The 10,280-nt window shown below is 36.6% G+C and overlaps 1 protein-coding gene across 1 annotated transcript in view; it reads left to right on the top strand.

The window, feature by feature from the left end:
* Positions 1-740: 740 nt before the first annotated feature.
* Positions 741-10,280, top strand: part of LOC107754992 (serine/threonine-protein kinase MAK-like) — a gene marked incomplete at its 5' end in the record, with an annotated part of 48,901 nt that continues 39,361 nt past the window's right edge. Inside the window, one exon of the mRNA XM_016571637.1 lies at positions 741-912. Coding sequence (XP_016427123.1) covers positions 741-912 — 172 coding nt within the window. The remainder of the gene's footprint in view (positions 913-10,280) is intronic.

Raw genomic sequence — 10,280 nt, forward strand, 5'->3', positions numbered from 1 at the left:
CTGTGTGTTTCGTTGCGAAAGCGAAAATACTTTGTTTGGCCTTCCAAAAGGTTAAGTTGTATTTACAACACTGTTCCAGAACAGTTCAAACCAAATATTCGTGTGTGTTCAATGCATTTTACGGTGGACTGTTTCCAGAACCTGTGAGAGTAGCCTACAATGCCGGCTGTTCTGACTGTAAGTATGTTTTCATATTTAAAGAATTTGCCACTGATGATTCAAACGCGAGTTTTTATAATGCATTATGCATTCATTATAATGCCTTAAGAATACCCTTATAATGTATTATAAATACGGGCTTCATAGAAAGTGTTACCAAATATTCTACTGCTGTGGAACTAGAAAAATTTTGTATTGAGACATGCCCATAATATTAGGTGAGGGCAGAGAGCATCGTATAATATTATAATACAAATCCTTTATCTTCGACTAAAAGAAACATGCCAACAGCTAAAAGCGTGCAAAAGCATCTTTTAGCATGCAAACATGCTAACAGATACGTGCCAACAGTAGTACCATTAATCACTTTTATCTGGTACTAACTGTAAATGTAAATGTAAAAAATGTAAAATTAAAATGAGTTAGTTTTTACTACATATATTATCAATTTTTACTATATATTATATATTGTTCAGCTTTGATACTTTAAGAACAATGTAAATGTGTCCAACTGGCCATGGTTTACCCTACTGGCTGAAATGTGAGCATTTTAAAGTTCTGTCTTATGTGTTTGTGTTTAGGTATCGAGCTCCAGAGGTGTTATTGAGGTCACCAGTGTATAGCTCACCATTAGACATCTGGGCGGTAGGCTGCATCATGGCTGAACTCTACACACTTCGACCTCTGTTTCCTGGCAACAGTGAGGTGGATGAGATCTTCAAGATCTGCCAGGTTCTTGGTACAGTAAAGAAGGTATGATCAAATATGAAGATGAACAGATTGTATCAGGGAATTTGGAGTGGTCAAGTGGTCAACAGCCCAAGGTGGTGTCTAATTAGCAGACTGGAAAAATTAGTTTGTGAGGCATAAGATTTTGGGCCTATAGAACCTGACTTCTAGGGCTGTGAAACACCAATAACTTCACGATATGGGTCAATTTTGAATTAATTGTTCTAGGTTAATTAGTAACAGTAATTGACAGTAATGCCACAGTTTTTCTGGATTTAGTCTGTCTCAGTTTGTTCTGTTCTTCATGTCATTCCAGTCAGACTGGATGATGATGAGATCAGATCTTTGTGTGGAGCACTGGCTGTAGTCTGTCTCCTTGTGCAAACAAAAATCTCACTGGATTATTACAACTAATGGCAAAATGAATGAATGGAAATATAAACTGATATTTCCTACTGACACACTACAGCAAAAGATAGAAATAGCTGACTTTAAACCATTTTGTAGCTGGTGAAAATACTAGTGTTACATACAAAAAAAGGTCAAAGTATGCACATCCAAAGCGCCTTGGCCAGGTGCAAGATCAAAGGGTACATCAAATGATACAAACAATATCTGCACACTGTTGTTCTCCCTTTATTTAGAAAAAGTTAAAAGTGGCAATGTTTCAGTCAAAGACCTTCGTCAGGCACACACACATACGTTCAAAGGCAACAGCTCAGTAAAGCCAAGAACACTCTACACGACTGTCAGGCTGATTATTAATGGAATTTGGTCTTAACGACGGATCGTGCCCAGTCGGACCGGGTCTGTTCCAGTTGGGCTCAGTCGCTGTTTGCAGTCGGTAGAAAAAGTCGCATAGTGTGTGGTGTCTAAAGATAATGATCTTAGAATTCAAGAACCAGTCTTTGCCACAAAGATTTTTTTTAAACATTTTAATATTTGCAACTCACACCACAGATTGCGGCTATGCAGTGGAGATGCTTTTACTGTTAAACATCATTCAGCATTCGTTTTGTAATTTTGTCAAATATTTTTTTCTGGATTATAAGAAAAATCTCAATTGTTTTTGTTCTGATTTATTTCTTGTCTTTCTTTTATTTCATAAGTTAACACTGCAAATTAAATGGTTTCATTTTTTCTGCAGTCAAAGAAATTATAGCCTAAAGTATGTCAGTGATTTCTCTCATTTTAAAGATTATCAGGAATTCTTTTATTTCGATCTGCAGTCAAATAAAATTTAAGAAAATTAGAATTAGCATATAGGCCTAACTACAGGCTAATTCCATTTTTTCTTAACTTTTAACTTCTTAAAATTTGTTATGAAGAATTTTAAATCAACTTCATAACAAATAGGCTAGGCTAACAAATTTTCTTTATAATGAATATAGGAACATAATGAATAGCCTAGCTATTCTTCAAAATAAGGTTTTCATTTAAAAAATAATAAATCACAAATACGACTAAATTAAATTATACTATAAATATATAATTATATATAATAGTTTTTTTTTATATAATAGTTTTTAATCCCTGATTTTAGACATGAGATAATTAATATATTATTGCTTGACTAAACGTTTAAAAATAGTGCTAGAAATTAGGGATGCAACGATTCACTCAACTCACGATTCGATTCGATTCACAATTTTGATTTCACGATTCGATTTGATTCACTAAAATTAGAGGCAACTACTGCATTTTAATCATGATCCAAACAAAGATGCTGCATACATGCAACATGAACAGTTTTTAATCTAAATTAGGTTGTATAATTTCGAAATTTGAAGCAAAAACAGAATGATTTGACTTCAGTTTTGTGAAACTATACATAAAAAATATCTGCATGAAAGATGAGCTGAATGAGACGCAGATTCATTCTCTGCTAGCAGGTGGCGCTTAAAGTGTTTCCTTGGTTTCCGCTGTAAACAAAGCAGCACTGCACTTATAAACTTTAATATGCATTATACAGAGGCAAGAAGAAAAGAAAAAATACCATCTAAACTTTTCTAAAGACAATAAGTTCGCCTCAGACATACATTCATATAAACTCCTACCCCTAATTGAATCGCGATTTGTTTGGCATCTCAACCGATTTGAATCGTCACATATTTGAATCGATTTTCAACCGGCTCGCGGTTAATCGTTACATCCCTACTAGAAATGTTATAATTAAGAGAATTAAACATAGGCTTAGGCAGCTTAGGCATCAATGAAATATGTACTCAAGCAATAACCCCATAAAGAAAGAGAAGCATTGGACTTAATGCACTTAATGCAAAAGACACATTGCTGTGACATTTATTAGAATCACCAACATAGCAGAAAAAAAACTAAAAAAAACGAATGTGTTCTGTTAAATTAAGCACAAAAGAAAAGTAAAACAAACCTTAATGTTTCAATAGGTAAAAGCACCGGCATTGTCCGCAGTTGTCTTTGGTAAAAAAATAAAAAATAAGGCTGCATTAACAACATTCACCTTTCAGTACAAAAAATATCAATTAGAAACATGAATTAAGATCAAGTTCTAAATTCATACCCTGAGGGGAAAGGGTGTTTAGCGTATAAATATATATAGCTTTTCTTTTTAATAAAATGCTGTTGACATCACCACCTCTCCTGGGCAATGTAACATGTTCAATTCCAGTATTCCTAACTGTGGAAAGGTTATGCCTTTTTAAGTTAAAATGTACTGCTACCAGAGATTTTTGATCATTTGTGCATATACTGCTTAGATGTTCTGCAATCCTAGTTTTTAAAGCACGTTGTGTCTTTCCTATATACAGACTAACCCACATGTTCATTTTATCATATAAATAAATTTTTTTAGGGCTGCACGATTAATAGAAATTAAATCGCAAAGGCGATAAATCGCAATTAAGCAGAAGCTGCAATTGTCATGCGTATCTTTCAGTGAAGCACGGTTCTGTGATCAGTAGTAAATCTCCATCCGAAGGCCAGAGGGCGCTCTCGCGCTGAAACTCCAAATACATCTCGCAGAAGAAACCCAGGAAATGCCTATAGAGGTTGCTGAATAAACAGAAGATTTAACTGCTTTCATTGATTCAATGTGACTAATGAACACATGACTACGACAATATATGGTTCATCTGAGTTCGTCTTATTATAATTTTTATTATAATAAAGTATATAATAATGCAATGCTAATCAACATAGCCGTTATCACTGCTTAGAATACTATGAAATATGTTGCGTGTAGGGGTGTGCCGGTCAGTGGTGTATAAAGTGCCTGAAAGCCATACTCAAGTAAAAGTACAGATATCTTACCAGAAAATGACTTTGGTTGAAGTTGAAGTCACCGTTTAGAATATTACTTCAGTAAAAGTCTTAAAGTATGTGATGTTTATTGTACTTAAGTACGAAAAGTATTTTTAAAATCTTAAACGTACTTAAGTATTGAAAGTACAAGTAAATGGAAAAGAAGCAAATTAATATATATTAAAAAATTTTCATAAACAGCTTGAGTAGCAAGATTGTGTTCAGTTTTAACTCTTTCTTCCATTTTGTATTTTTGGGTAAAAAGAAGAAGCACTTCATCCGGTACTTAGTGTCTTTCATTCCAACGTAAGAAAACATTTCTGGAATCTGCATCTGAAATGGCATTTAAGATCTTTTAAGCGATTTGTTTGGCATCTCAACCGATTTGAATCGTCACATATTTGAATCGATTTTCAACCGGCTCGCGGTTAATCGTTACATCCCTACTAGAAATGTTATAATTAAGAGAATTAAACATAGGCTTAGGCATTTGAAAAGACAATGAAATATGTACTCAAGCAATAACCCCATAAAGAAAGAGAAGCATTGGACTTAATGCAAAACATATTCAAGACACATTGCTGTGACATTTATTAGAATCACCAACATAGCAGAAAAAAAACTAAAAAAAACGAATGTGTTCTGTTAAATTAAGCACAAAAGAAAAGTAAAACAAACCTTAATGTTTCAATAGGTAAAAGCACCGGCATTGTCCGCAGTTGTCTTTGGTAAAAAAATAAAAAATAAGGCTGCATTAACAACATTCACCTTTCAGTACAAAAAATATCAATTAGAAACATGAATTAAGATCAAGTTCTAAATTCATACCCTGAGGGGAAAGGGTGTTTAGCGTATAAATATATATAGCTTTTCTTTTTAATAAAATGCTGTTGACATCACCACCTCTCCTGGGCAATGTAACATGTTCAATTCCAGTATTCCTAACTGTGGAAAGGTTATGCCTTTTTAAGTTAAAATGTACTGCTACCAGAGATTTTTGATCATTTGTGCATATACTGCTTAGATGTTCTGCAATCCTAGTTTTTAAAGCACGTTGTGTCTTTCCTATATACAGACTAACCCACATGTTCATTTTATCATATAAATAAATTTTTTTAGGGCTGCACGATTAATAGAAATTAAATCGCAAAGGCGATAAATCGCAATTAAGCAGAAGCTGCAATTGTCATGCGTATCTTTCAGTGAAGCACGGTTCTGTGATCAGTAGTAAATCTCCATCCGAAGGCCAGAGGGCGCTCTCGCGCTGAAACTCCAAATACATCTCGCAGAAGAAACCCAGGAAATGCCTATAGAGGTTGCTGAATAAACAGAAGATTTAACTGCTTTCATTGATTCAATGTGACTAATGAACACATGACTACGACAATATATGGTTCATCTGAGTTCGTCTTATTATAATTTTTATTATAATAAAGTATATAATAATGCAATGCTAATCAACATAGCCGTTATCACTGCTTAGAATACTATGAAATATGTTGCGTGTAGGGGTGTGCCGGTCAGTGGTGTATAAAGTGCCTGAAAGCCATACTCAAGTAAAAGTACAGATATCTTACCAGAAAATGACTTTGGTTGAAGTTGAAGTCACCGTTTAGAATATTACTTCAGTAAAAGTCTTAAAGTGTAGCAAGTGACTGTTAATGAGTGAGTCATAGAGATTCAACTGATTCATTCAAACGACTGATTCATTCAGGAACAAAGCATTTGACTGTGTTAATGAGTGAATCACTGAATCATTTATTCAACCGATTCGTTCAAAAAGCTGATTCATTCAATAAGTAAACACCGTCCATTGCTCAGAGAAGCAAAAAAAAGCTGTGATCGTTGGAACTATTTTCATTGGCAAAATTGAGCAAAAACAAGCAATATTATGTCTAAAATGTAAGTCACTCATTGCTTTACTGAACTTGTATAAAATTATTATTAAATGTGTTCATGCTGATATTTGCAGAAAAACGGTAGGCTACTCTTTGTGTGATATAGATTAAGTTAACTATATTAAATTATATAAACATAAAAAAGCATACAGGAGCATTTTTGCCGTCTACAAAATACACGAGTGTTATTAGACTAATAAATCAACATGCGTGCACTCTCTGTGATATACTTGATAATGTCAGATCGCACATCATTACAACACTTACCATATTAATATCGCAGACGATGCTGTATCGCACGCCCCAGACTCGACTTGAGTGGAAAATGAATCATCCGCGGTTGTGCGCACACTTGTTTGCACAGGAGCAAAGATGTTTTTAGCAGTCTAACTTGCAGATGCCAGACCACTGATTCGTCAAACCTGCTTTCCTGCAGTCCGTGTTCTTCTGACTTGCTGCGTTGTCACGGGAACATGCCAGCTGAAGATAATGAGGAAATTACGTCGCTCCCTTTGCCCAGTGCATTCCAAACGACTATATAATGGCACGCACGTGCCCTGCTCACTCAAAAAGTCCCCACAAGGGGATAGGGATGATCACTTCCATTTGGAATTTGCCCCGTGAACCGTTCGGTACCGATACTCGTACCGGCACACCCCTAGTTGCATGCCTTATTCTGTGTAAGAAGCCACCAGTGTTGCCAATTTAGCTACTTTGTAGCTAGATTTAGCGACTTCCCCGTCCCTTTTGAGACTTTTTTCAAAAGTTTAGGGACAAATATAGCAACTTCTTGGACAAACCTTATCCAAGTTCTCATCTTGCCCACTGATCTACGTTCATCTTTATGTAGATCAGTGAATTTGCCATTATGGTGTCATCAATTGACATTTAGCTACCAGTTTTAGCTACTTTCAATTGAAAGCAGTTGGCAACACTGGAAGCCACATCATCTCACAGAAGGATTTATTTAACACTCGACTGACGTTATGAAGTGAGTTTGTAGTAAAAACATGTTATTAAATGTGGTATTTTCACGTGCTTTCAGGTGGAGCAGCCTTTACTACACAGAGCCGTAGTTCACTGACAAGCTACGCAAACAGCTTTCATAATCGAAATGGAAGTGATCATCCCTATCCCCTTGGAGTGGGGACTTTGGAGTGAGCAGGGCACGTGCGTGCCATTATGTAGTTGTTTGGAATGCACTTGGCAAAGGGAGCGACTTAATTTCCTCATTATCTTCAGATGGCATGTTCCCGTGACAACGGAGCACGGTGTCCGTCAGCAGATGTCGCTGTTTTACTGTCATAAATAGAACGATTTCTTCAACTTCATAATCTCGCAATTAAATCGTCTGCGATTATGAACGCGATTTTGCGTAGCTTGTCAGTGAACTAGGTTCTGTGCAGTAAACACTGCACCATCTGAAAGCAGGTAATGGAGATTTACTACTAATCACAGAACCGGCTTTACTGACAAGATGCGCATGACAATCGCATTCGATTAATCGTGTAGCCCTAATTTTTAGTACTACAAGTGATGACACCCTTGATTTTAAACTCCCTTCCTGAATGAGGATGAGAGAATACATTCATTTTTGTAGTGAAATTACACTGGGTACAACGACCACAACTATAATTACCTGAGGGAATAGATAAAAAGTGAGTGGGTCGTTCTACAGATGAATTAACATCAGCTCTTACAAGGAGATCACATGTATTAGCAGTGTTTATACACCATCCTTGGTGTTTTTTTCAAAGATATCACTAAGGAGAGGATCAGATTTTAAAATATACCAGTGTTTGTATATGATCTATGATCTATGATGTACGCGACATCCAGCAAGTGATTAAAATTGGCCTTAAAATCCCCTAGAGTGTGGCCAGATTTAATCTGTTAACCAGATCAGTACTTTGTTGTGTATATGACTCAGTACTACAAATTCGGCGTATCAGATTAAACTGACTAACAGGCAAGCTATGTTTAAAAGTTGTAGGATGGTAGCTCTGTTGATGCAAAAGTGTGTTACGGTCAGTGGGTTTTCTGTAAAGATCTGTGATTATTTTTTTGCCATCCCTAATAATAGGAATGTCCAAAAGACTAAGACATGAATCATCATAATTAACTGTAAAATGTAAGTATTCATCACTTGTATTAAGAAAACTATGAAATTGTAGCAGTTGATTTTCAGTACCTGACCATAACATAAAAATATAATCAATATACAGTCAGGTCCATATATATTTGGACACAGGCACAATTTTTTATTATTTTCGCTGCTGACCAAAACATATTCAAATTAAAGATATATAATGAATATGGGCTTAAAGTGCACACTCTGAGCTTTAATTTGAGGGTATTCTCATCACAACTGGAGGAAAGGTTAAGGAATTACAGCTCTTTAATATGTAACTCCCCCTTTTTCAAGGGACCATATGTAATTGCACAGTTGACTCAAAAGCTGTTTCATGGACAGATCTGGGCTATTCCTTCGTTAAAAGGTCTGGAGTTGATTCTAAATGTGCCATTTGCATTTAGAAGCTGTTGCCCTGAACCCACATCATGCGGTCAAAGAAGCCCTCCATACAAGTGAAACTGTCAATTGTTAGGCTTCAAAAACAAAACAAATCCATCAGAGAGATAGCAGGAACATTTGGCCAACTCAACAGTTTGGTACATTCCGAGAAAAAAAGAACGCACTGGTGAGCTCAGCAACATAAAAAGGCCTGGACGTCAACGGAGGACAACAGTGCTGGATGATCGGAGGAACCTCTCCATGGTGAAGAAAAATCCTTTGACAACATTCCAGCCAAGAGAAGAACACTCTCCAGGAGGTAGGCGTGTCACTGTTAAAGTCTACAATCAAGAGAAGACTTCACGTGAGCAAATACAGAGGGTTCACCAAGGTGCAAACAAGGCCAGATTAGACTAACATCTGAAAAACATCTAAAAAAGCCAGTCCACTTCTGGAAAAACATTCTTTGGACGGCTGAAATTAAGATCAATCTGTACCAAAATGATGAAAAGAAAAAAAGTATAAAAAACGCTTGGAACAGCTCATAATCTAAAGCATAAAACATCATCTGTGAAACATGGTGGAGCAGTGTGATGACATGAGCATGCATGGCTTCCAGTTGCACTGGGTTACTAGTGTCATGATGTGACAGAAGACAGAAGCATCCTGAAGAATTCAGAAGTGTATAGGGATATACTCTCTGCCAAGTTTCAGCCAAATGGAGCAAAGTTGATTGGACGGCGCTTCATAGTACAAATGGACAATGACCCAAAACATACAGCAAAAGCAACCCAGGAGTTTTTGAAGGTAAAAAAAGTGGAATATTCTGCAATGGCCAAGTCAATCTCCTGATTTCAACCCGATTGAGCACGCATTTCACTTGCTGAAGACAGAACTAAAGGCAGAAAGACCCACAAACAACCAACAACTGAAGTCAGCTGCGGTAAAGGCCTGGCAAAGCAAAAGGAGGAAACCCAGTCTCTGGTGATGCCCATGAGTTCCAGACTTAAGGCAGTCATTGCCTGCAAAGGATTCTCAACAAAATGTTAAAAATAATTTTTTTTTTTTGAAAAATTGTAATTCCTAAGCATTTTATATTTTTGTTCAACCCCTTGAATTAAAGCTTAAAGAGCAGGTCATATGTTTTTTTAAAGTGTCCTAATATTGTGTTGGAGTCCCCTACAACATGTTTAAATGCATCTAAGGTCAGAAAACACTGTAATTTCCCCAGAATATACATTTATACATAGAGTCATTTGTCCATGATTTCGAAATGGTTCGTTCGATTCAGTTCTGAGCTGTCTGTAAACCCCTCCCTTCCATAAGCCTACTCTGCTCTGATTAGTCAGCTGGCCAAGCCTGTTGTGATTGGCACAAAGTGGAGTGCTTGAGCAAGTTAGCGAGCGCTACCATCTGTGTTGCCAAGTCCGCGGTTGTTTTTGATGTCGCGGGTTGTAGCGACCCCAATAACTTCATATTTAGGCACTGGAATGCGAATTTACCTGGGGAACCCAGACTGAAAGCGTGTATTTTACACCCCAGAACGCGATTTTTAAAGGGGGACCACCCTCGAAACACGATTGGGCTAGTTTTGAGTAGCAATTGGGCGGGTTTTGTTGTGGCAACCTGGCAACCCTAGCATGCACCTTTACATAAAACAATAATATAGTGCTCCAATCAGTTCTTAAAATAATGACATAAAA

The sequence above is a fragment of the Sinocyclocheilus rhinocerous genome, unplaced genomic scaffold (genome assembly GCF_001515625.1).
Source record: "Sinocyclocheilus rhinocerous isolate Xijiao unplaced genomic scaffold, SAMN03320098_v1.1 scaffold3459, whole genome shotgun sequence".
Classification (NCBI taxonomy): Eukaryota; Metazoa; Chordata; class Actinopteri; order Cypriniformes; family Cyprinidae; genus Sinocyclocheilus; species Sinocyclocheilus rhinocerous.